Here is a 27,239-nt window from a genome sequence, read left to right on the forward strand (position 1 = left end):
GTAAAAAATTTTGAGAAATAAATATATATGCAAGGGCTCAAGTATACCATTATGTGCCCTTCCTGAAAAAACTATTCGACAGATCCTAAACCAACAGAACATACATCAACATCAAGAACCCTGATATAGGAAAGTCAGGATACTAACAACTGACTTTTACTATCCCCTAATAATTTGAAATGTGAAGCAGTATTTGTGCTCCCAAATAGTTGACTTAGAAAAGTGGAAAAAAACCTAAATAACCAGTAGTAAAGGGGCACATTCATATAAAGAAATACTGTGTAGCCATTAAAAATTGTGTCTATGAAGATTTTTTTTAAAGGCAAGAAAAAACTTACTTCAAAATAAACAAAGAAACCTTGGATTTTTATGTACAGTGTGATCTTAACTCTTTAAGGAAAAAGATGCTCAAAAATAAAGACTGCCTGGGCCGGCCCGTGGCTCACTCGGGAGAGTGTGGTGCTGATAACACCAAGGCCCCGGGTTCGGATCCCACATAGGGATGGCCGGTTAGCTCACTGGCTGAGCGTGGTGCTGACAACGCCAAGCCAAGGGTGAAGATCCCCTTACCGGTCATCTTTTAAAAAAAATAAATAAATAAATAAAGACTGCCTGGAAGGAAATATGCCACAATATCAATAGTGGTGGCCACTGATGAGATTGCTAACATTATTTACCTACTTCCTTAAAATATTTTTATGCACATATCTAATTCTCTATAATAAACTTGTATTACTCTTAAATTTCGTTCAGTGTATTCTTCATTCTAAAAGTTGGTTCTTTTAAAAATCTGCTTGGGGTTTTTTTTTGCCACATGTTACTGTGAAGAAAAAAAGTTGAATGAATTTTACAGTGAATAGTATACCTAACCTCCCAGATCTACAATTAACATTATTTGTTTATACAATTGACATTTTATTTTTTTGTGTTTTAATTTTTAAATTTTTTATTAGCATATTCATTGTTACAAATCATACTTATTCTTTACACCCCTTATGCAATCTCTCCCATTCCCCTCCCCATCCCCCTCCCCATCCCCCTCTAATAACCATAGATTTGTTCTCTCCATCTGGTAGATGAACTGTTCCTCTGTTGGTTTGTTGCCTGGATGATCTGTCTAGTACTGAGACAGGTGTGATCAAGTCCTCCTCTATTATCGTAAATCAGATGTTTCTTCTGTCACTCTGGAGTGGGCTTTATGGAGAGAGACATCCTCTTCTTTTCTTTGGTCTCCACTGGTGACTCTCCTTGTGTCAGTGCACTTCAGTGGCTGGCAGGCCATCTCCACAGAGGTTGTGGTGTCTAGCCACTTTTGCAGCATCCGTGGTTATTGTGGTGGGCCACCCACATGGAAGTGGTGTTTTTGGCATGTTCCTTGCCTGGTTGTGGGAGGAGGGGCCAGTCCCCAGCCCCATGCCTTAGGACTCCATGCAGGCCCCATGGCAGTAGCGGTGTGCTTGATGTGGGAGGAAGGGTCAGTCCCCGGCTCCATCTGTTTTTACATTCTAAGATATTGTTGCGGAGTAGTTGGGTGGGAGGGGGAGAGGAGAAGGGGGAAGGAAATAGGGTGGGAGGAGGAGGAAGGAGAGGAGACGTGGATGAGGTCCATGGCACTCCCCTCACTTCTACAGGGGGGACTGGGGGACTTCCAGTGGTGCTTGGTCATTGCTACTGAATGAAGATGTTAGGGATGTGTGGCTGAAGCCTTCGGCCCCCACCACCCTGGCTTGGGAGCCCGGGGCACTTCCTACGGCAGCTCGGTGGTCATCACTGGGCTAGGTGTGGGTGTCGGGGGACATGTAGGTGTTCTTTGGTGAAGTGAAACCTTTACTAGTTAATATCAAACTTTGTTTCTGGTCTCTGGGTATTTCGTTTTTTCTTTCAGTTCTGTGTTGGATTATACACTGTTCCTACCACTTAAACTCTGCACTGGAACTAATTTGTTGTCCTTTGCTTCCTTCTAAAATGGGGAAACTTCTTGTGGGGACCAGCAGTTGAGCCCTGTGGTTGAGCTGAATTGCTACTTTGCTCCTGATTCCCTGGGGAAGGCTTTTTGTGCAGCTCAGGTTTTAATGGTTGACTTCGTAGGTACTTCTGGGTTTTGTGAGTTCCTGTACACCTGGCTTGTGTACAAACTCTGGTCTGGGCCTGAGTCTTTTCAGCAAACTGCTCCCCCTGAATTTCTATATTCCTGACTAGTCTCCACTGAGGGGTCCTGCGCTGACTGGGGGGCAGGTCAGCTGTCTTTGCTGTGCCCCATTGTTCCCCTGGGGATCCATCTCCCCCTCCACCCACACTCCAATCACTTCCCATGGGACGGGCCATGCTCTGGTCCCTTGCAATAACTCGCCGACCTCTGAGTGGCTCCTTTTTCAGTTGTTGTGGCTCCTTGCTCCTATATGTGTTCTTGGGAACCCTATTAGTGGTCTTGCTGGCCTGAGGGCCCCCAAGGCCCTCTACTCCCCTGCCGCCTCCAAGCAACTTCATAGGAAGAGCACAGCAGGCCACTTTTGTCAGCTCTTGCTCTGTGCACTCAGCAGCTGCAGCCTAGACATGGCTGGGGCTTGAAACAGTCGGAGCAGTTCTTTCTCTCATCTTGGCTTCTCCCGTCTTCATGCACTCCGTAGGTCTCTCCTCCTCTTCCCCTGAGCTCTAGCAGCCCCAGCTTGGCTCTTGTTGCTTTTTATTAAATGTAAATTGGTTGATTTGTGGGAGAAAGTGACACTGGGGACTGTCTATTCTGCCATCTTGTCTGGATGCCTCCCACCATGTATTTGTTTTGCCTGTTCTAGAACTTCATATACATCATACAGTATGCACTATTTTTTGTTTGGTTTTCACTCAACATGATATGTTTGAGATTCATCCAAGTTGTAGTGTATATCAGTAGTTCATTCCTTTTTACTGCTGAGTAGTAGTCCTTTGCCTGAATATGCCACAGTTTATTCATTTTCCTATTGATGGACCCCTAGGCTGTTTCTCATTTTGGCTATTAATGATAAAGCTGTTAAAAACATACAGGTCTTTTTATGGGCATACTTTTTCATTTATGTTGGGCAAATATCTAGGAATAGAATTGTTGAATTATAGAAGTGTATGTATTTAATTTTTTAAGAAACTGCTATGCCTTTTCCCAAAAGGATTGTTACAATTTTACATACCCACCAACAGTGTATAAGAATTCCAGTTGTTCCATTGTCGCCAGCATTTGATGTTGACAGTGATTTGGTTTTTAGCCATCTGATAGTTTTACGTGGGATCACATTGTGATTTTTAATTTGTAGTTCCCTGATGACTAATGATGTTTCTCTCGTGATTGTTTTTTGTATCCTGTCTAGAGAAGACTTTGTTTTCCCCAAGGCGCCCAAGATATTCTCTAATTTTTTTTTTCTAAAAGTTTTATACTTGTAGTTTTTATGTTAAGGTCTGTGATCCATTTCAAATTAATTTTCTTTACACTGTGATGTAGGGGCTGGGGTTTATTTTTTTCCATATAGTATCCAGGTGCTCCACCACCATTTGTTGAACAGATTTTCCCTTCCACCAAAGGCTTTGGCACGTTTATAAAAAATCAAATCGTCATATTTTATGGGTATGTTTCTGAACTCTGTGTTTTGTTCCATTATCTGTTTGTTTATCTTTATGTTTGTCCTATTCCGTCTTGATTACTGTAGCTGTATGGTAACTTTTGATGTTAGATTTAAGACTTTAGTTTTAGTCTTCTTTTTCAAGATTATTTGGGTATTCTATGTCCTTTGCTTTCCATGTATATTTTAAAATCAAGTTGTTAGTTTCTACAAAAAAAAACATAGTGATTAAGATTGGTATTGCATTGACTCTATAGATCAAGTTGGGGATACTTAACATCTTAACAATATGAAGCATTCTATTCCATTAACACGAAATGTATATTTATTTAGGTCTTCCTTAATTTCTTTCTGCAGTAAGGGCTGGCTGGTTAGCTTAGTTGGTTAGAGTGTGGTGTATAACACCTGTATTGGCCAGCTGCAAAAAAAAAAAAAAAAAAGTTTCTTTCAGCAGCATTTTGTAGTTTTCTGTGTAGAGGCTTTGTATGTCTTTTGTTAAATTTATTCCTATTTTATGGTGTTGTAAATGGAAATTTTTAGATTTTCATTTTTCTGCCATTTGCTGATAATCTCTAATAATATAATTAATTTTTGTATATTAGTCTTATACCCTGTGACCTTGCTAAAATTCACTTTTAGTACAGTAAGTTCCTTAGGTTTTTCTACATAAGCAATCATTTTATCTGCAAGAAGAATTTTACATTTCCTTTTCTTTTCCTTATGCCTTTTATTTTTTCCTTTTATTTTTATTTATTTATTTTTTTCTGTCTTGTATGGCTAGGACAATGTGCTACAGAATAGAGATGGTGAGATTGGACGTTCTTGTCTTATTCCCTATCTTAGGTGGAAAGCATTCAGTATTTCGCCATTAAATATGTCAGCTATAGGTCTTTCATAGATTTCATTACCAGATTGAAGAAGCTCCCTGTTGTTATTCCTAGTTTGCTGAGATTTTTTTTTATCATTAATTGAAATTGACTTTTGTCAAATGTTTCTTCCACTTCTATTGAAGTTATTATATAGCTTTTCTTCCTTATTCTGTTGCTATGGTGAATTGCATTAATTTTCAAATCTTAAATTTAACATTGGATTCATGGGAACAATCCCACTTGATTATGCTGTAATTTATCTATTATTAATAATTATCACTAGATTCGATTAAGAATTTTTTGCATCTCTTTTCAGGGGGGCTATTAGTATGTAATTTTCATTTTTTGTATTGTTTTTGTCCCATTTTGGTGTTAGGATTTTGCCAGCATCATAAAACAAGTTGGGGAGTGCTCTCCTTGGTTTTTTTAGAGGAGTTTGTATAACATGGTTATTTCTTCCTTGACTGTTTGAAGGTCTGGAATTTTCTTTATGGGGCGTTTTTAAAATGCTTTTTATTTACAAAAGTAATACATATTAATTTCAGAAAATTTGGAAAATAGAAGACAAAAATAACCCACAAGTTTTTTTTTTTTTTTTAAAGATGACTGGTAAGGGGATCTTAACCCTTGACTTGGTGTTGTCAGCACCATGCTCTCTCAAGTGAGCTAACCAGCCATCCCTATATAGGGATCTGAACCTGTGGCCTTGGTGTTATCAGTACCACACTCTCCCAAGTGAGCCATGGGCCAGCCCTATGGGGTGGTTTTTCTAATAACAAATTTTCTTTATTAGATATAGAGCTGTTCATATTTGGTGTTTCATCCTGTGTCAGTTTTGATAACTTGTATTTTTAAGTAATATATCCATTTCGTCTTAGTTGTTAAATTAGTTGACATAAAGTTCTTCATAATATTCTCTTGTTATCCTTTTAATGTAGTGATAAACCCCTCATTTATTCCTGATATTGGCGATTTGTGTTCTTTCTTTTTCTCAATCCGTCTGTCTAAGGAATTACAATTTTGTTGGTCTTTTTAAAGAACCAACCTTGTTTTATTTATTTATTTATTTATTTATTTATTTGGTTTTTCTCTTTTTTCTTTTCCGTTTTTTTTTTTTTAAAAAAATTTTATTTTGTCGATATAAAATGTGGTTGATTATTGTGGCCCATTTTCTGTTTGCTTGTGGTATCAACTTCAAGGAATTGTAGTTGTTATGACTTCTTCCCCCCCCGCCCCATTTTTTGTGTGTGTGCGTGTGTGAATTTATTTATTTTTATTTTTAGCTCCCACCAATAAGTGAGAACATGTGGTATTTCTCTTTCTGTACCTGACTTGTTTCACTTAATATAATTCTCTCAAGGTCTATCCATGTTGTTGCAAATGGCAGTATTTCATTGTTTTTTCTAGCTGAGTAGTATTCCATTGTGTAGATATACCACATTTTCCGTATCCACTCATCCGATGATGGACATTTGGGCTGGTTCCAATTCTTGGCTATTGTAAAGAGTGCTGCAATGAACATTGGGGAACAGGTATACCTTCGACTTGATGATTTCCATTCCTCTGGGTATATTCCCAGCAGTGGGATAGCTGGGTCATATGGTAGATCTATCTGCAATTGTTTGAGAAACCTCCATACCACTTTCCACAGAGGCTGCCCCATTTTGCAGTCCCACCAACAATGTATGAGAGTTCCTTTTTCTCCGCAGCCTCGCCAGCATTTATTGTTCAGAGTCTTTTGGATTTTAGCCATCCTAACTGGGGTGAGATGGTATCTCAGTGTAGTTTTGATTTGCATTTCCCGGATGCTGAGTGATGTTGAGCATTTTTTCATATGTCTGTTGGCCATTTGTATATCTTCCTTAGAGAAATGCCTACTTAGCTCTTTTGCCCATTTTTTAATTGGGTTGCTGGTTTTTTTCTTGTAAAGTTGTTTGAGTTCCTTGTATATTCTGGATATTAATCCTTTGTCAGATGTATATTTTGCAAATATTTTCTCCCACTCTGTTGGTTGTCTTTTAACTCTGTTAATTGTATCTTTTGCTGTGCAGAAGCTCTTTAGTTTGATATAATCCCATTTGTTTATTTTTCCTTTGGTTGCCCATGCTTTTCGGGTCATATTCATGAAGTCTGTGCCCAGTCCTACTTCCTGAAGTGTTTCTCCTTTGTTTTCTTTAAGAAGTTTTATTGTTTCAGGATGTATATTTAATTCTTTAATCCATTTTGAGTTGACTTTAGTGTATGGTGAAAGGTATGGGTCAAGTTTCATTCTCCTGCATATTGATATCCAGTTATCCCAGCACCATTTGCTGAAGAGGCAGTCCCTTCCCCAGTGAATAGGCTTGGTGCCTTTGTCAAAGATCAGATGGCTGTAGGTGTGTGGGTTGATTTCTGGATTCTCTATTCTATTCCATTGATCAGTGTGTCTGTTTTATGCCAGTACCATACTGTTTTGGTTATTATAGCTTTGTAGTATAGCTTAAAGTCAGGTAGTGTTATGCCTCCAGCTTTATTTTTTTTGCTCCGCGTTGCTTTGGCTATGCGTAGTCTTTTGTTATTCCATATATATGTCTGTATAGTTCTTTCCACATCTCAGAAAAATGTCATTGGAATTTTGATGGGGATTGCACTGAATTTGTATATCACTTTGGATAGTATGGACATTTTCACTATGTTGATTCTTCCAATCCAAGAGCATGGAATATCTTTCCATCTTCTTGTATCCTCTCTAATTTCTCTCAGCAGTGGTTTGTAGTTCTCATTATAGAGATTTTTCACACCCTTGGTTAACTCTATTCCTAAGTATTTTTTTGTGGCTATTGTAAATGGGCTAGCTTTCTTGACTTCTCTTTCTGCATGTTCATTATTGGAGAATAGAAATGCTACTGATTTTTGTGTGTTGATTTTGTATCCTGCTACTGTGCTGAAATTATTTATCAACTCCAAGAGTTTTTTTGTAGAGGCTTTAGGCTGTTCGATATATAGGATCATGTCATCTGCAAACAGGGACAGTTTGACTTCATCTTTTCCAATCTGGATGCCCTTTATTTCCTTCTCTTCTCTGATTGCTCTGGCTAGTACTTCCAACACTGTGTTGAATAGGAGTGGTGAGAGTGGGCATCCTTGTCTGGTTCCTGTTCTTAAAGGAAAGGCTTTCAGCTTTTCCCCATTCAGGATGATATTGGCAGTGGGTTTATCATATATGGCTTTAATTATGTTGAGATACTTTCCCTCTATACCTAACTTATAGAGGGTCTTTGTCATGAATGAGTGTTGAATTTTATCAAATGCTTTTTCTGCATCTATAGAGATGATCATATGATCCTTGTGTTTGATTTTATTAATATGGCGTATCACATTTATTGATTTGCTTATGTTGAACCAACCTTGCATCCCTGGGATGAATCCCACTTGATCGTGATGAATAATTTTTTGTATGTGTTGCTGTATTCTGTTTGCTAGTATTTTAGTGAGGAGTTTTGCATCTATATTCATCAAGGATATCGGCCTGTAGTTTTCTTTTTTGGTTATATCTTTACCTGGTTTTGGTAAAGGATGATGTTTGCTTCATAGAATGAGTTTGGGAGATTTGCATCTGTTTCAATCTTTTGGAATAGTTTGTAGAGAATCAGTGTCAATTCCTCTTTGAATGTTTGGTAAAATTCTGCTGTGAATCCATCTGGTCCTGGGCTTTTCTTTGTTGGGAGCCTTCTGATAATAGCTTCAATCTCCTTTATTGTTATTGGTCTGTTCAGATTTTCTACGTCTTCGTGGCTCAGTTTTGGGAGCTTGTGTGTGTCCAGAAATTTATCCATTTCCTCCATATTTTCTAACTTGTTGGTGTATAGTTGTTTATAGTAGTCTCGAATGATTCCTTGTATTTCAGATGAATCAGTTGTAATATCACCTTTTTCATTTCTAATTTTTGTTATTTGAATATTCTCTCTTCTTTGTTTTGTTAGCCATGCTAATGGTTTGTCAATTTTATTTATCTTTTCAAAAAACCATCTTTTTGATTCATTGATCTTTTGTAGTTTTTTGGGTTTCAATTTCATTCAGTTCTGCTCTGATCTTAATGATTTCTTTCCGTCTCCTAACTTTAGGTTTGGATTGTTCTTGTTTTTCTAGTTCTTTAAGGTGAAGTGTTAGGTTGTTCACTTGCCATCTTTCCATTCTTCTGAGGTAAGAATTTAATGCAATAAATTTCCCCCTTAATACTGCTTTTGCAGTATGCCACAGGTTTTGGTATGATGTATCATTATTTTCATTAGTTTCAATAAATTTTTTGATTTCCTGCTTGATTTCTTCTTGGACCCATATGCCATTAAGTAGAATGCTGTTTAATTTCCATGAGTTTGTATAGTTTCCAGAATTTCGTTTGTTATTGATTTCTAATTTTAATCCATTGTGGTCCGTGAAAATACATGAGATAATTCCAATTTTTTTGAATTTGTTGAGACTGGATTTGTGACCTAATATGTGATTTATACTGGAGAATGATCCATGTGCTGATGAGAAGAATGAATATTCTGAGGTTATTGGATGGAATGTTCTGTAGATATCTGCCAAGTCCAACTGGTCTAGAGTATTGTTTAGATCTTGTGTTTCTCTGCTGATTCTTTGCCTAGATGATCGTTCCAATATTGATTGTGGGGTGTTCAGGTCCCCTGCTATTATGGTATTAGTGTCTATTTCCTTCTTTAGGTCTAATAGAGTTTGTTTTATAAATCTGGCTGCTCCAAGATTGGGTGCGTACATATTTATGATTGTTATGTCTTCTTGATGGATCAGTCCTTTTATCATTACATAGTGTCCCTCATTGTCTCTTTTTATGGTTTTTATTTTAAAGTCTATTTTGTCAGATATAAGAATAGCTACTCCAGCTCGTTTTTCTTTTCTGTTTGCATGGTAAATCTTTTTCCATCCTTTCACTCTTAGTCTATGTGAGTCTTTATGGTTGAGGTGGGTCTCTTGAAGGCAGCATATAGTTGGTTCCTCCTTTTTAATCCAGTCAGCCAGTCTGTCTTTTTTTTTTTTTTTTTTTGTCACTTTTCGTGACCAGTAAGGGGATCGCAACCCTTGGCTTGGTGTCGTCTGCACCGCGCTCAACCAGTGAGCGCACCGGCCATCCTTATATAGGATCTGAACCCGCGGCGGGAGCGCCACTGTGCTCCCAGCTCTGCACTCTCCCAAGTGAGCCACGGGGTCGGTCCCAGTCTGTGTCTTTTGATTGGGGAATTTAAGCCTTTTACATTAAGAGTTGTTATTGAAAAGTGTTGATTTATTCCTACCATTTTATTGATTATTGTTTGGTTGTCTTAGGTGTCTTTTGTTCCTTGCTTTCTGATTTACTGTTGTTTTCTGTGTTTGTTGGTTCCTTAGGTTGTATATAGCCCCTTTGTTTGTTTGTTTTCTCTTCATGAATGCCATTTTTATTATACTAGTGGGTTTTGATTTTTCTTGGGTTTTTATGGCAGTGGTAGTTATTTTTCAGGAACCAAACCCAGTACTCCCTTGAGAATTTCTTGTAAGGGTGGTCGTGTGGTGGTGAACTCTCGCAGTTTTTGTTTGTCTGAGAAATATACCATTTGCCCTTCATTTCGGAAGGATAGCCTTGCAGAGTAGAGTATTCTTGGCTGGCAATCTTTGTCTTTTAGTATTTTGAATATATCATCCCATTCCTTTCTGGCTTTTAGGGTTTGTGATGAAAAGTCTGATGTTAGCCTGATTGGGGCTCCCTTATAGGTGATTTGATGCTTCTCTCTTGCAGCTTTTAAGATTCTCTCTTTGTCTTTGAATTTTGCCAGTTTGACTATAACATTTCTTGGAGAAGACCTTTTTGGGTTGAATATGTTTGGAGATCTTTGAGCCTCCTGGATCTGAATATCTGTGATTTTTCCTATACCTGGGAAGTTTTCTGCCACTATTTTGTTGAATGTGTTTTCAATGCAATCTCCTTTTTCCTCCCCTTCTGGAATACCCATGACTCAGATATTTGAGCGCTTAAGGTTGTCTGATATCTCTCTCAGATTTTCTTCAATGCCTTTGATTCTTTTTTCTTTCTTTTCTTTTGTCTGCTTGTGTTATTTCAAACAGCCCATCTTCAAGTTCAGAGGTTCTCTCTTCAACTTCTGCAAGCCTGCTGATTAAACTCTCCGTTGTGTTCTTTATTTCGCTGAGTAACTTCTTCAGTTCAGCAAGTTCTGCTACATTTTTTTCAGGGCATTGATTTCCTTGTACGTTTCCTCTTTCAGGTCCTGTATACTTTTCCTCATTTCATCATGATGTCTAGCTGAGTTTACTTGTATCTCATTCAGTTTCCTTAGAATTATCACTCGAAATTCCTTGTCAGTCATTTCAAGGGCTTCTTGTTCTATAGGATCTAGAGCTTGAGAGTTATTATCCTTTGGTCGTGTACTTTCTTGATTTTTCGTATTTTTGGTATCTTTTCTTTGATGTTTATTCATTGTGGCAGGGAGTTTCACAGTCCACAGGTTTGACACTATTGACTGACTAAGATGTTGCTTGGTTCCCAATTTGGTATGGCTACCTCAGTGACTGCTCAGTTGGCCACTGGTGCCTGTGTGTGTGGTTGCCTTGGTTCTTGGGCCTCTCCGGGGAGCCACGTCTCTGGTCAGCTTGGACTCTGCCGGGCTGCCGGATCACGGGGCGGTACCGCAGGGTGTGTGGTCACTACTGAGCTTCTACCTCCTATGCTGGACTTCTCCCTGTTCTGTGCGCCCTGGCCTGGTCTGCTGGGATGTGCGGAGGCACCGCAGAGTGTGTGGTCTCTGCAGAGCTTCCCCTTCCCCTGCAGGATGTCTCCCTGCTCTGTGCGCACTAGGCCAGGCTTGGGATCGAGCCGGGTGGCGGCAGTGAAGCCTACCTTCTGCTGGATGGCGCAGTGGCAGCCCCCCCCTCCCAAGGTGTGTGGTCTCTACGGAGCTTCTGTCTCCCTTGCTGGACGTTTCTGTGCTCCGTACACATTGGGCTGGGCTGCTGGATCGCACAGCAGCAGTGTGGTCCCCGTGGAGTTCCCACCTCCGCTGCCGGATGTATCCTTGCTCCGTGCTCACTAGGCCGGGCTGGGAATAGAGCCAGGTGCCTGCGGTGAAGCCTACCTGCTGGATCACGCAGTGGCTGCCCCACAGGGTGTGTGGTTGCTGCAGAGCCTCTGCCTCCCCTGCCAGACGTCTCCCCACTCTGTGTGCGCTGGGCCGGGCTGGGAATGGAGCCGGGTGGCGGCAGTGAAGCCTATCTGCCAGATCGTGCGACGGCGGCCCTGCAGGGCATGTGTTCTCTGCGGAGCTTCTTCCTCCCGTGCTGGACATCTCCCCATTCCATATGCACTTGATGTTATGTTTATATTGTTTAAATCAGTTGATTTGTGGGAGAGAGTGAAGCTAGGGACCGTCTATTCCGCCATCTTGACCAGAAGTTTTTTGTTTCTTTGTTTGTTTGTTTGTTTGTTGTTGTTTTTCAGTTCCAAAGGCTAGGAAGTCCGAAGTCCAGGAAACACATCTGATGAAGGCTTTTTTTGGTGGTGACTTCAGTGACAGCAGGGTGTCACATTACGAAAATGGCATAGAGAGCAGAGAGAGTAAAGAACCAACTTTGAGCTGTGTTAATTTTTTGTTTTCTAGTGTCTATTTCATTGTATTCTGCTCATAATTATTTCCTTCTGCTTTGAGTTTACTTTGTATTTTTTCTAGTGTCTTAAGGTAGAATTTTAGGACATTGATTTTAGAACTTTTTCTTTTCTAATATGTATATTTAAAGCTATAAGTTTCCCTTTAGCACTGCTTTAGCTGCATGGCACAAATTTTATGACATATTTTCATTCTTAAATCGGTTCAAAATACTTTGTTTTGTTTTTTGGCAGCTGGCCGGTCCAGGGATCAAACTCTGGACCTTGTTAGCAGCACCATGCTCTAACCTGGGGTCTGAGCCTCTGAGCTAACTGGCCAGTCCCAAAATATTTTCTAATGTTTCTTATGATTTCTTTTTGACCCATCATCTGTTGTTTAATTCTCAAATATAAGATTTTATCTGTTTCTGATCTCTCATTGAACTCTGTTGTAATCAGAGAACATACTCTATCATTTTAATTCTTTTAAAACTTCCAGGTATAATTATGGAATTATTTTTCTTTTTGATTCTGGCAGCTTTTATTCCATGTATTTTGAAGCTCTGTTGCTAGTTGTATATATACATTTATGGTTGATGTAATTTTCATGTATTGATCCTTTTAATTGTTATGACATGCATTTCTGGGACTACTCTGTATTGAAGTATACTTTATCAGATGTTAATATGACCTTCTGTTTACTCTGTGCTATGGTATCTTTTTTTTTTTTTTTTTCTTTTGTATTCTTTTAGGGTATTTAGTTCATCATGTAATTATTGATATGATTGGATTTTTGTCTCTTCTGTTCTTTGTTCATGTTCTTCCTTTCTTACTTTTTTGATATTAATTTAATATTTTTTAGAATTCCATTTTATCCATTGGCTTTTGTTTTGGGGTTTTTAAAATTTATTATTTTTGTTTTTATTTTTTTAATTTACGTATATAGGGGTGTGTGTGTGTGTGTGTGTGTGTGTGTGTGTATCCCCACCCCCACCATTGGCTTTTTAAAGCCCTCTTTTGGGGGGGTGGTAGGGGAATAAGGAGGTAGGTCTGTGTGCTATACAGATTACCTATACAGTTCCTTATCTAGAGTTAATGTCAGTTCCCCTGTATGTAATGTGTCATTTTTTCCTGGCTGCTTTCAGGATTTCCTCTTCATTAACCATTTATGATCATTTCCCAGTGTGGTTTTCTTTGTATTAATCCTGCTTGGTGTCTGCATGGCTTCTTGAATCTGCAGACTTTTGTCTTTCACCAGGTTTGGGAAATTTTGGCCATTATTTCTTCAGATGTTTTTTTCTGCTTTATAGTTTCTGTTTTTCTGCTGAGCTTTCTTTTTACTTGTTTCAAGCATATTTTTCTTTACATCACTGAGCACAGTTATAATAGTTGCTTTAAATCTTTGTCTACTATTTTAACATGTGGGTCATGAATAGGATGTTCTCTCTTGACTTTTATTTTTAATTAAACTTTTTATTTTGATAACTGTAGTTTCATATGCAGTTGTAAGAAATAGTACAGAGAGATACCGTGTACACTTTATCCAGTTCCTCCAATGTTAACATCTTACAAAACTGTAGTACAATATCACAACCAGGATATTGTCGTTGATACAGTCCACCAAGCTTATTCAGGTTTCCCCAGTTGTACTTGTACTTGTGTGTGTGTGTGTGCATTTAGTTCTATGCAGTTTTATCATGTATAGGTTTGTGTATACACCAGCACAATCAAGATACAGAACAGTTCTGTCACCACAAAGATCTCTCATGTTGCCCTCTTTTAACCATATCGACCTCCCTATTACCTTCCTTTTCTAGCCACCTATTACCCCTGGCAACCACTGATCTGTTATCCATTTCTATAATCGTCATTTTTTAAAACGTTATATAAATGAAATCATATAAATGGAATCGATACAGTGTGTAACCATTTGGGACTGGCTTTTATCCCTCAGCAAAATTCCCTTGTGATTTATCCAGGTTGTTACATGTTATCTTTTGTTGCTTATTATTGCTGAGTAGTATTCCATGGTACAGATATACCACAATTTGTTTAGTCATTAACCTGTTGAAGGACATCTGGGCTGTTTCCAGTTTTGGACTATTGTGAACAAAGATGCTGTGAACATTTGTGTAAGGATTTTACATGAATATAGGTTTTCATTTCACTGGGATAAATGTTCAAGAGAGTGTTTCCAGACTAGCCGTATTTTACATTCCCACCACTAATGTATGAGTGATCTGGTTTCTCTGTATCCTCATCAGCATTTAGTGTTACAGTATTTATTCCTGGGTTTTTTTTTGGGGGGGGGGGGCAGCTTGCCAGTGTAGGTATAAAACACTTGACCTCGGTATTAATCACTATTTTTTATTTTAGTCATTTTAGTAGGCACGTATTGATATCCCATTGTCATTCTAATTCGCATTTTCCTAATGGCTAATGAAGTTGAACATCTTTTGGTATGCTTGCCATGTTTATATCCTCTTCATTGAAATGTCTTTTCATATCTTTTGCCTATTTTTTTTTCCTTACCTTTGAGATCTGATTTTATTCCAAAATTTATTTATTTTTTATTATTTTTATTTATACATATTTATAGGGTACAGAATTGACTATCGGTATTTGTGTACAGTATGTGATGATTGGCATGTTCATCATTAGAAATTGTAATTACTGTTTGTGTCCCTTACCCAGTTACTCCCTATCCCTCCCTCTTCCCCCATATCCCCATCCCATCTCTAGTAACTACAAGTCTGTTCTCTTCTTCTGCAAGTTCAACATTTTATTATGGTCTTTCTTTCTTTGTTTCTTAACTCACACTTATGACAACATGTGGTATATCTCTTTCTGTGCCTGGCTTATTTTACTTAACATAATTTTCTCAAACTCATCCATGTTGCTGCAAATGACAGAATTTCATTCTTTTTTTATGGCTGAGTAGTATTCCATTGTGTATATATTACCACATTTTCCTTATCCAGTCATCTGTTGATGGACATTTAGGTTGGTTCCATATCTTGGATATCACAAAGAGAGCTACAACATGGGAGTGCAGGTGTCCCTTTAACATGATGATTCCCATTCCTTTGGGTATACACCCAGAAGTGGGATTGCTGGATCATATATAGTTCTATCTTTAGTTGTTTGAGAAACTTCCATACTATTTTCCATCAGGCTGTACTAATTTACAGTCCCACCAACAGTGTAGAAGAGTTCCCTTTTCCCCACATCCTTGTCAGCATTTGTTATTCTCAGACTTTGATAATAGCCAGTCTAGCTGGGGTGAAATGATCTCTCAGTGTGGTTTTGATTTGCATTTCCGTGATGATTAGTTGAGCATTTTTTCATGTACCCATTGGCCATTTGTATGTCCTCCTTTGAAAAATATCTATTTAGCTCCTTTGCCCATTTTTTAATTGGATTATTTGGTTTTTTACTGTCAGTTTGTTTGAATTTCTTATATATTCTGGATATTAATCCCTTGTCGGATGTATGGTTTGCAAATATTTTCCCCGGTTCAGCAGGTTGTCTTTTCATTTTTGTTTCCTTTGCTGTGCAGAAGCTTTTTAGTTTGATATAATCCCATTTGTTTATTTTTTCTCTCATTGCCTGTGCTTTTGGGATCTTATTCATAAAGTCTTTGCTCAGTCCTACATCCTGAAGTGTTTCCCCTATGTTTTCTTCTAGGAGTTATAGTTTCAGGTCTTATACTTAAGTCTTTAATCCATTTTGAGTTGATTTTAGTATATGGCAGGAGGTATGGGTTTAGTTTCATTCTTCTACACATGGATATCCAATTTTCTCAGCACCATTTACTAAAGAGGCAGTCTTTTCCCTAATGTATGTTCTTGGCACCTTTGTCAAAGATCAGTTTACTGTAAGTGCCTAGGTTGGTTTCTGTATTCTCTATTCTGTTCCTTTGGTCCATGTGTCTGTTTTTATGCTAGTACCTTGCTGTTTTGGTTAGTATAATTTGAAGTTAGGTAGTATAATGCCTCCGGTTTTATTTTATTTTATTTTTTTTTGCTCAGGATTGCTTTGACTATTCGGGGTCTTTTGTTGTTCCATATGAATGCTAGGATTGTTTTTTTTTTTTCTGTTTCTGTGAAGAATGTCATTGGTATTTTGATGGGGATTGCATTGAATCTGTAGATTGCTTTGGATACTATGGACGTTTTCACCAAGTTAATTTTTCCAATCCATGAACAAGGAATGTCTTTCAATCTTTTGGTGTCCTCTTTAATTTCTTTCAGCAGAATGTTGTAGTTCTCATTGTAGAGATATTTCACCTCTGGTTAAATTTATTCCTGGGTATTTTATTCTTTTGGTAGCTATTGTAAATGGGCTTGCTTTCTTGATTTCTTTTTCTGCTTGTTCGTTGTTGGTGTATAAGAACGCTGCTGATTTCTCTGTATTGATTTTGTATTCTGCAACTTTACTGAATTCATTAATCAGCTCTAGGAGTTTCTTGATAGAGGTTATGGGTTTTTCTATGTATAGGATCATGTCATCTGTGAACAGTGACAATTTGACTTCGTCTTTTCTAATTTGGATGTGCCCTTTGTTTCTCTTTCCTGTCTTTTGCCCATTTTCTGATTGAATTGTTTTTTTACTGTTGAGCCCTGAGTTTTTTGTTTGAGATACTAGTTTTTTTGGATATGTGGTTTGTGAATATTTTCTCACAGACTGTAGCTTGTCTGTTTATCCTCTTAACTTTATCCTCTTAAATAGGGTCTTTAGCAGAGAAGAGCTTTAAATTTTGATGAGGTCTGATTTATTGTTGTTTCCTTTCATAGATCGTGCTTTTGGTGTCAGGTCTTACCTAGCCCTCGGTCTTCAAGCTTTGTTTTATTTTTTCCTAAAAGTTTCACAGTTTTACATTTTACATCTATGATCCACTTTGAACTAAGTGTTATATAAGGTGTGAGATTTAGGTCAGAGGAGTTTTGTTTGCTTTTAGGGTTTTCCCTAAGAATTTCCAGGTGCAGGGGCCGGCCTGTGGCTCACTTGGGGGAGCGTGGTGCTCACAACACCAAGTCAAGGGTTAAGATCCCCTTACCGGTCATCTTCTTAAAAAAAAAAGAATTTCCAGTTGTTTTAGCACCATTGTTCAAAAAACTATCTTTCCTCCAAATAGTTGCCTTTGTATCTCTGTCAAAATTCATTTGGGCATATTTGCTTGGGTCTATGAGGGTACTACCAGAAATACAAGGTTATTTCAAAAAAGTTCATGGAAAGATTCATATTATCTTTTAATTCTATTTTTCCATGAATGTTTTGAAGTGCCCTTGTAATTTCTAGGTTCTCTGTTGAGTTCTGTTGTTCTATGTATTTTTTCCTCTGCAGTTCTTCACTGTCTTAATTACTGTAGCTGTGTTTAATAAGCCCTAATATCAAGGCTTCTACATATTCCTCTTTTTCAAGATTGTTTTAGCTATTTTAGGGGCTCTTATCCTTTTATTCTTTTTACCCCCCTATACCTTTTATTATAAATTTTAAAATAAACTTGTTAATGTCTACAAAAAACCTTATTGGGATTTTGATAGGAATTGCTTAAAACTTAACAGATCTATTTGAATTGACATCTTTACTATGTTGAGTCTGCCAATCCATGAACATGGCATTTCTGTTAATTTAGGTCTTCTTTGATTTTTCATGAGCATTTTGTAATTTTCAGCATGTAGATCCGATATATGTTTTGTTAAGTTTATACTTAAGTATTTCATTTTATTTGGAGTGATTCTGTTTTTCTTGATAATGGGTCATGTTCCGTTTCTTCATAATATGGAATAATTTGGGGTGTATCCTGGACATTATGAATAAGTTGTAGAAAGTCTGCATTGTTATGTTCCTTCAAGAGGACTGTTTTATTTAATAGGCAGTTTACTTAACTGATCTCCTGCAGTGAATGACAGCTCAAATCCGTTTTGTTTTTTTTTTTCCTAAAGATGACCGGTAAGGGGATCTTAACCCTTGACTTGGTGTTGTCAGCACCACAGTCTCAAGTGAGCCACGGGCTGGCCCTCAGTTGTTTCTTTAGCCTCAGCTTGTCTTCTCTGCACATACATGATTTAGGGGTCAAGCAGAGATCTGCACAGAGTTCATAGTTGTTTGGGACTCCTTCTACCCCTCTCCTTTCTGGGATTTTTGCACCTTATTTTCCAGTGCTGTAGTTGCCATACTGTCCGGTTCCTCAAGCCTTTAAGACTGCAGGGTTTTTTCTATTAGTTTTAGCCAGCCTTTATGACACAGACTGGAGCCTACCGTCAGACTAAAAGCCATAAAAAAAAAAAAAAAAAAAGTGAAAGGGAGAAATTCACCCCATACCGTTCTTTCTCTTCCAAATGTCAGCTCTCCTCTAGGTTTGCTTGATTTGTTTATTCTCACTGTCTTATGGTAGTTGCTTTTAATGTATTTTGGTCAGAATTTATAATTGTTACCTGTGGAAAGACTGAGTCAAAAGGTGCTTACTGGGTATTTTGTGGTGATTCATTTTCAGATTATCTAGTCTACCATATTGCCAGAAAATTCAGTTTTATTACACTTATAATAAGGGGGAAAAATCCTTTCTTTCGATGTTGGAAAATGGTTTTGAGGTAAAAAACTACCAGAGTTTTAGAGTCAGGCTGCAGATTGGTTTTGTCACCTGCTAGTTATGTGACTTTTTTTTTTTAACCTGTTTATTGTAAAAATTAAGATTTAAAAAATATTATACTAAGCATAATATCTCACACTTAAATGGTAGCTATTAACCTTATTTTTCCATATTTTCTTATCCTGTACTTAATTCGTATTATACAGATGAAACTATTATTAAGATCTGAGCTATATTCTTATTTTTCTGATAAAGGGTGAGTCTTTGCCCCACAGGGTCTGTTCACTAAATGTGAGAAGTGCAAGACAAAGGTTTTCTTTGTAAGAGTCTAGGAAAGAATATGCATTTTCCTTTAAATTTTTCTTGCCAAAAAGCAGAGTAAAGCATGCCCTCTGGGACTGAAGTACAGATGACCTCCATGGTGGCCCTGGGAGCCACAGATAGAAGGCCACCATAGACAGAAGGAATTAATGGGAGAGAGCAGAGATCTTTCCACCTCTGTTTCAAAACCCTCCACTTGTACAGTACATGAGTACATGTTGCAGGGAGAGGGGAAAAGAGTAAAGGAATTTATTACCTGATCACTTAGGTGTTTGAAATCTGAAAAAAATCAACCATGTTGTTTATTTGTCCTTTTATAGGAATCCCTTCCTTGTGTAGAAAATTACTGTCTACCAGAAGCTGTTTCATTTCTTCAGAATAATAAGGAAGCTGGGTCTGGATTATCACAGAAGAGGAAAACTTCTACAGAGAAAAATAAAATCAAACGACCTAGAGTAAACTAAGTTATATCTATTCTTTAGTTACCAAACAGTAAATGTTTTTTAAATTAAAAGCCTGCCTGAATGTTACTGTGATGGATTTCTGTAGTAATTTAGAAACAAATACCTGAAGAATTTTGTTTCAGAGTGTAATGATGACCCCGCTTGAAGTTTTTAACACCTGAGATTTAATCACTGAAATATTAACTGTTTCTTAATAAAAAATCTGAAACCTACCTGAAATAACAAAATTCAACCCCTTAGCTAGCTTGTTAAACCACATTAAAGTGTGTAAGGTGCTTTTTGTTTATTTTTCTTGTAAATCTGAGGCTGTAGCTTAGCGGAAGTTTTAGCAAGGTGATAGGTTTTGCTTTAAAATGTCTGCCTTTAATGCATAACAAGAGTTGTCAATTAGGATTTATTCATGTTTTCCCTGATTTTTATCTTCTTGCCATTTTACCTCTTTTTAACAGGAGCCTGAGTACAAGATTTAATGAGAAAACTTAAAAGTGTGTATCTTAAAAGTGTGTATATATGTATATGTATGCTTGTATAAATCTCCATGATGTTTGCCAAGTTTGGGTGTCAAAACTTGGAAAATATGACAATAAAGAATAAAAGTAGTACTCAAATTAGTATTAAGATGTGTTCAGATAGATAAATTTTTAAAAAGAAAAAACTCTGGCATCCATTCTCCTATTGAAGCAATAAAAGATTTGTAAAACTTAGCTTGAAAAGTGAATTGCTAGTTACATTTCTGATGTTTACTGGAACTACTAAATTGTATTAGCCTTCACCATGCTAAATATAAACAGCAAACACTACAAAGTTACCACGATCATCTAAGTTATAAAACTACCTCATCTTGTTTAAAGGACAAACCAGAATTAGTTAGGACCATAATTTTGATATAAACTGTTCAACTCCTAATGATTCTTTGAATGGCAAACAGTAAAGGGGAGAGTCCTCAACTTGGACATCCCTTCAAAGTTTTCAGGTTTGAGCTAGTTCACAGTTTAGGCCAATACAAACTCTACACAGAGAAATAGGTAGCACTATCATGTAAACTGTACCCTGACATTCCCCCAGACAAAAACTACGTGGGTCTGGTTTTATCAGAGCTGAATCATTTCATAGACTGGCAATAAGTCTCCCTGAATTCTAACACCTTAAAATTCTATGAAATAGTTTCAATTCCTCAGAACTTCTTTTTATTTTATTTTTTAAAAAAGATGACCAGTAAGGGGATCTCAACCCTTGGCTTAGTGTTGTCAAGCCAGTGAGCCAACGGGCCATCCCTACATAGGATCCGAACCCGCAGCCTTGGTGTTATCAGCACTGCACTGTCCCGAGTGAGCCATGGGCCGGCCCTCAATTCCTTAGAACTTCCTGATGAGCACACTGTTGGTAAAATGTTACAATCCTATTTCTCTCGATCCCAGATAAAATTACCTAATCTACCGTTTTCTTTTCTGCCAAAATTATGAACTATTTCCTAGTTCAGGTCTTAACACAGTTTATAATTTTAAGGCTCCAGATCTCAGTTTCTCCTCCTGACTCTACAGCATCTGCCCACACACTATGTCAACTATTTAAATTCCAGCTTTGGCTCTTTGTTTTTAGTTTTTGGCTTTGGCTCTTAAGCCTGTAAATGTCCTAATGCCAGAAAGAATATACATGCACATAATTCCAAACATAAATAGTTCTCTCATTAAAAAAAAAAACTTTCCTTGATTATTCTAATTTATAGCTTCTCCTCAGAACTGCTTCTGAATTTTAATCTGTGATATTTTGTTACCATATATTCCTCCACGAATTTTCTTGTGCATTAGTCTGATATCACCAACATTTACTAATTCAAAAAATAGGACTCCTGGGCTGGCTAGTTAGCGAAGAGCGTCATGCTGATAACCAAGGTCTAGGGTTCCGATCCCTGTACTGGCCAGCTGCCCCCCACCCCCCCAAAAAAAACAATAAGAAAAATAGGAAGCCTTAGCCTAAGGTAGTCCCTGGGATTCCACAGCAAACCACTTAGAACACATAATCTCTCAAAACTTATAGAGGCAGGAATCGTCAATGTAGACTCAGATTTAGTATTTATTTTGTTACTGAATTGTGTCCCACTGAATAAATTCACAGGTTGAAGCCTAACTCTCAACATAACTGTATGGTCGTGTGCTGCATAATAACATTTCAGTCAGTGATGGACTCCATATACAATGGTCCCATAAGATTATCATACCATTTTTATACTGTTCCTTTTCTATATTTAGATATACACGTACCACTGTGTTACAACTGCCTACAGTATTCAGTACAGTAACACACTGCAGGTTTGTAGCCTGGGAGCAACAGGCTGTACCATATTGCCTAGGTGTGTACTAGGCTTTACCGTCTAGGTCTGTGTAAGTACACTGTTGATGTTCACATCACAGTAAAATCGCCTAATGACATATTTCTCAGAACATACCCTGTCTTTAAAGGAACACATGACTGTATTTGTGGCTAGAGTCTTTAAGGAGGTAAGGTTAAATGAGGCTATAAGAATGGGCCCCTATTTCAATAGGATTAGTGTTCTTGTAAGAACAGGAAGACACACCAGGAATACACATGCCCAGAGGAGAAAGGCCCTGTGAGGACATAGAAGGCAGCTGTCTACACACCAGGGAGAAAGGCCTCCAGATGCCAACCCTGCTGGCTCTTTGATCTTGGATTTTCAACCTCCAGAACTGTAAATTTCTGTTGTTTAAGCCATCCAATCTGTGGTACTCTGTTATGGCAGTCCAAGCAAACTAATATAATATTACAATGTACAGGTTCTTAACCTTGGGGCCAGGATGCCTGGGATTGGACATAGCCACAATTTTGTATATGTGCATTTTAAAAAGAGCTCATAGTTCTAGAGTTTAGATCTGTGACTTCTCATTCAAAAAAAGTCACAAATCATTCCTCTGATAATGGTCCATACTTATTATTTTACAGGTATACTTCTTACCCAGAGCTGTTTTAATACATAGTTTACTTTATATCAGGGGTTAGCAAATTTTTTCTGTAGAAGTATATATAGTAAACATTTTAAATTTTGTGGGCCGGCTCTTTGTGGCATTTCCCCCCCTACTCTTTAAAAATGTAAAAATCATTCTTAGCTCAAGGCAGTACAAAAATAGGGAGTGGGCCATAGTCGGCTGACACCTGCTCTATATCCCTAAAAAATTTTTTAAAATCTAGATCTAAAAACATTTTTAAATCTAGCTCTGTCAACAGGCAAAGCATCCAGCTCTTTGTTTTTTCTACCACCCTGTGAGTAGTAGTAGCCATTTGGCAGGGCCATCTCATGCTTGTTTAACATCTGGTAATCTACAGTGAAAATTATCCAGTGTTTTTAATTTGTGAGGTATGGGGGGAGGGGGCAATGTACAGATATTTGTTTAATGTAGGTTTTTTCAAGCCTAAAAAATGTTAAAGAAAATTTAAAAGCATTAGAAACTGATTAAAGGGGAGAAATCAAGCAATTATCCTACCATATCAGAATGAACTGCATTTTAGGATAACCTGATAATTGAGGAAAAAGCCCTTTGTAGAATAATTCCAGGTAATAAATGGCAGAAGCACACTAGTTTATAAGTCCTAATGAAATCATATATCGAGATGTGATCGTCAATAACAGCAAAAACCGTTACCTAAAAGGCAAATGGGGAGTTTCATAACGGTGGGTCAAGTTAACACTTAAGCTCATCGATCTGTGATGCAATAGGAGTAGACAAGACCATCTATGAGTATTCTTGCCCCTACGCCCATTAATTAGACTTGAATTTGATCAAGCTTCCAGATCTTACTGCCTACAGTCAGTCAACACTGAGTCAGGAGACAGAAACCGCATAACGTAAAGACCTGTTAAATAGTAAAAGACAATTAACTACTAAAAGGGATAAAAAATATATATATAAAAGTAGCACCCACAGAAAGTAACTACTACCTAATACAGGGAGAGTAAGGAGGGAAGGAACCTGGACACTTGGAAGAGGACAGCACCCCTCTCCCCAAGACATTCATACCTCAGAGCAAATTATATGGTGAAGAAAAAACTTGCTTGAGGCTTTAGGCCACAGTAGCATCTTGCCAGGGGCATGGGCCACCGCTGTAGTAGGGAGAACCTTGCAGGAGAGTGTGGGCCACTGCTGAACCATGAGGGCAGCCACAGCAAATACTACCAGGCTCTACCTACCCATGCTGATCCAGTTGCCACTGGAAAATAGATCAGGAAAGTCCCTTCGTCCTGCTGTAGCCTTTCAGTGTCTCTAGAGTGCCCTCTACTGACTACACAGTCTATTGACTATGGAGCCAGTTAAGTGATGTACTTGGCCTCTGCTACTCTGAGATCCCATCATGCTCACTGAAATCAGGGAACCCATCTATCTCAATGGCACAGTCATACCTGGCTTCTGAAGGAGAGCAACTATAGAGATTTTAATGATGCAGGTAATGTATTTCTACACTAATGTTTCTCAATGTCTTAAGGGAGTGTCTTCTGGACCTTCTCAGAGGATACGGTTTGGAGTTTTGCAGGTTGCATGTGATAAATGCACTCCAACCTTCCCATCTCCCTAAGCCTAATCTTTCCTCCACATCATGCTGTGGAAGCTCTGGCATCTCAACTTCATTAAACGTAGGCCTCCACTGAGTCTGCGCTTTCAGCCAACAAACCAAGAAAGCTGTTAGAGCCTTTATGGGTGAATAACTGAAACCCAGAATCTCTAGTAAGTGCATCCATATCAATGAATTCAGCTTGATCTAGGGTTATAGTAATTGGCACTCTGCCTATTTACAGGAAATGTAGAAAAGCAATCACCTAAATACAGAATATGGAAGATTCTACAAGCCAAATGACCAGGTTTCCTCAATAACTAAACGGTAAGAAAAATAAGGTGGGGAAATTAAGGGAGACTTAAAAAAGACTATATGCACTGGGTCCTACTTGTTTGGATTCTGTTGTTTAAAAAAAAAAAAAAACTGTAAAGCACCATGAGAGATAAGAAATTTAGCACCAATAAAACATTTGATATTACAGAAATGGGTTTTTTAGGTGTGATAATGGTATTTTGGTTGTTAAAAAAGTCTTTATCCATTGGTGAAATATTTATGGATGAAATAGGTCTGGGATTAGCTTTAAAATAACCCACGAAATGGGGAGGGTGTTCACAGGTGAAGTAAGAGTGGCCACAGAGTGATGACTATTGAAATTGTGTTATGGGTTCAAGGGCATTTATATACTATTCTCTGTACTATTTTATTTGCAAATTTTCACCGTAAAACATTCTAAAAATTTAAAATTCCACCCTCAGCAATTAAAAAACAGGATGGTACAACTTACCTCAACATTAAGAACTTTCTGCTGTTTTGAGAAGGAGGCTGTGAAGACCTTGGGATGGGAACAGGGCAAAGGGCACTTTAAAGTCAAATTCGAAGTAGCATTTGTTACCCATTTTCCTTCTCTAGCCTTAAATCTAGGGAGAGGAGTGGAAGCAAAGCCTCACAGGTAAGAACATGCTGGAGCCAGAACACCTGGCTTGGAATCCTGCTCCTTCATTACTAGCTGGGACTTCAGGCAAGCAACTTACCCTCTCAGAACCTACGTTCCCGTTCCTCAAGGGACTGCCAGGATTAAATGGGTAAACATTTGTTCCGTTTGAAAACAGTGTCTGGCCCAAGTTTAAATACTATATAATAATTTTTAAAGATTCTAATAAATGATTTAACACTTGCCAGGCTGGAACTAAGATATTAAAAAAGAGAGAAAGAAGAGGATGTCAGGGGAGAACAAGGGAATGTAATAGAAGCTTGAGACCTGCTTTTCACCTCCATTACATGGTGCCACTGAGTTTGGCAGTCCCTGATTTCCCAATTAATTCTGTTCTAATTAAAGGCATAAATTTGGACTGTAAAATCAGAAATCCAAGAGTAAAGCCACAATTGTCCCAGCAAGTTAAAACCAAAGACAAACCTAAAAGATTCCGCTCCCTGACCAAATCCCATTAAAAAAAGATGCTTTAAAAAACAAGCCACACAGAAAAACGAAGGGCTGGTTGGTTAGCTCAATTGGTTAGAGTGCAGTGTTGTGACACCAAGGTCAAGGGTTCAGATCCCTAGCCAGCTGCACCCCCCCCACACCCAACAGCAAGATGCTTAAGTGCAACCCACGTGAACTTTAAAAGGCAGAAACTGGCGAGTAAAGTGAACCACAGACCAATAGTGTAGGCCATTCAAGCATCTGAGGTCTAATTCCCAAGCAGATGAGCTGTAGGATTCTGCAGTTGCTGAAGCTTGTCTCTGATAAATTAATTATGGTTCAATTCATAATCACCAGGGAGAACTGCAGAATTCTAGAGAAACCTTAAAACCCTGAGGTGTTGTAACCAAGCAACATAATGCAAGGGCAGATTAAAAGTAGCCAGGAGTCGTGTAGTGCAGATTAACAGTGAGTAGACTCCGCTGCAATGGTCAGAAGATTCACTGTCACGAGACAAATTGAGGAGAATGAAAGTAATGTTACAGAAGGAAAATGAATAGCTACAGAAATTATATTAATTAGGTAGTTATCTCAGAAATGAGAGGAAATATTAAGAATGGTCTGACAACTATTGAAGTACAAAAATGTGTACATTAAAATAAAAAGAATTTAGTATTTCAGCTTACAGGTCTTTCCCCCCAACTTCAGTATCCATTTCTCCTCATTTAACAGTACAGGCATACTTCATTTTATTGCACTTTGCTTTATTACGCTTTGCAGATATTGCTTTTTTAAAAAAAATAAATTGAAGATTTGCGGCAACTGTGTGTTAAGCAAATCTATCAGCGCTTTTCCCAACAGCATGTGCTCACTTTGTGTATCACATTGCAGTAATTTTTACAGTATTTCAAACTTTCTCATTATTATATCCATTATGGTGATCTGTGGTCAGAGGTTATTATTACTGCTATAATTATATTGGGGTAACAGTAGCCACACCCGTATAAGATAGCAAACTTAATTGATGAATGCTGTGTGTGTTCTGACTGCTCCACCAACCAGCCGTTCCATCTATCTCCCTCTTCTTGGGCTTCCCTATTCCCTGAGACACAAAAAAATTGAAATTAGGCCAACTGGGCTGGCTGGTTATTTTAGCTCAGTTGTTTAGAGCACAGTGTATAACACCAAGGTCAAGGGTTTGGATCCCTGTACCAGCCAGCCGCTTCTGCCCCCCCCTCCCCAATAGGCCCATTAATAACCCTACAATGGCCTCTAAGTGTTCAAGTAAAAAGTGTTCAAGAGTTGCATGTCTCTCACACTTTAAATCAAAGCTAGAAATGATTAAGCTTAAAGAGGAAGGTATGTTGAAAACCAGGATAAACCAAAAGCTAGGCCTCTTGCATCAAACAGTGAGCCAAGTCGTGAATGCAAATGCAAAGGCAAAGCTCTTGAAGGAAATAAAGAGCTGTTCCAGTGGACACACGACTGATAAGAAAGTGAAACAGCCTATTGCTGATGTGGAGAAAGTCTCAGTGCTCTGGATAGAAGATCAAATGAGCCACAATGTTCCCTTAAGCCAAAGCCTAATCCAGAGCAAGGCCCTAACTCTCTCCAATTCTATGAAGGCCAAGAGAGGTGAGGAAGCTGCAGAAGAAAAGTTTTAGGCTAGCAGAGGTTAGTTCATGAGGTTTAAGGACAGAAGCTGTCTCCATAATGTAAAAGTGCAAGGTGAAACAGCAAGTGCTGGTGTAGAAGCTGCAGCAAGTAATCCATAAGACTTAGCTAAGAATTAA

General features: G+C 38.1%; 1 protein-coding gene across 6 annotated transcripts in view; it reads left to right on the top strand.

The window, feature by feature from the left end:
• Window positions 1–20,065, top strand: part of TOPBP1 (DNA topoisomerase II binding protein 1) — a 68,583-nt gene extending 48,518 nt beyond the window's left edge. For 5 of the 6 annotated variants that reach the window (XM_063114796.1, XM_063114797.1, XM_063114799.1 and 2 more), the window contains one exon: window positions 19,320–20,065. In XM_063114796.1, the coding sequence (XP_062970866.1) occupies window positions 19,320–19,463 (144 nt within the window). In that variant the 3' untranslated portion in view covers window positions 19,464–20,065. Of the gene's footprint in view, window positions 1–11,939; window positions 12,018–19,319 lie in introns of those variants that run through there. The other variant, XM_063114798.1, reaches the window with a different exon arrangement.
• The last annotated feature ends 7,174 nt before the right edge of the window (window positions 20,066–27,239 follow it).

The sequence above is a fragment of the Cynocephalus volans genome, chromosome 11 (genome assembly GCF_027409185.1).
Source record: "Cynocephalus volans isolate mCynVol1 chromosome 11, mCynVol1.pri, whole genome shotgun sequence".
NCBI classification, from domain to species: domain Eukaryota; kingdom Metazoa; phylum Chordata; class Mammalia; order Dermoptera; family Cynocephalidae; genus Cynocephalus; species Cynocephalus volans.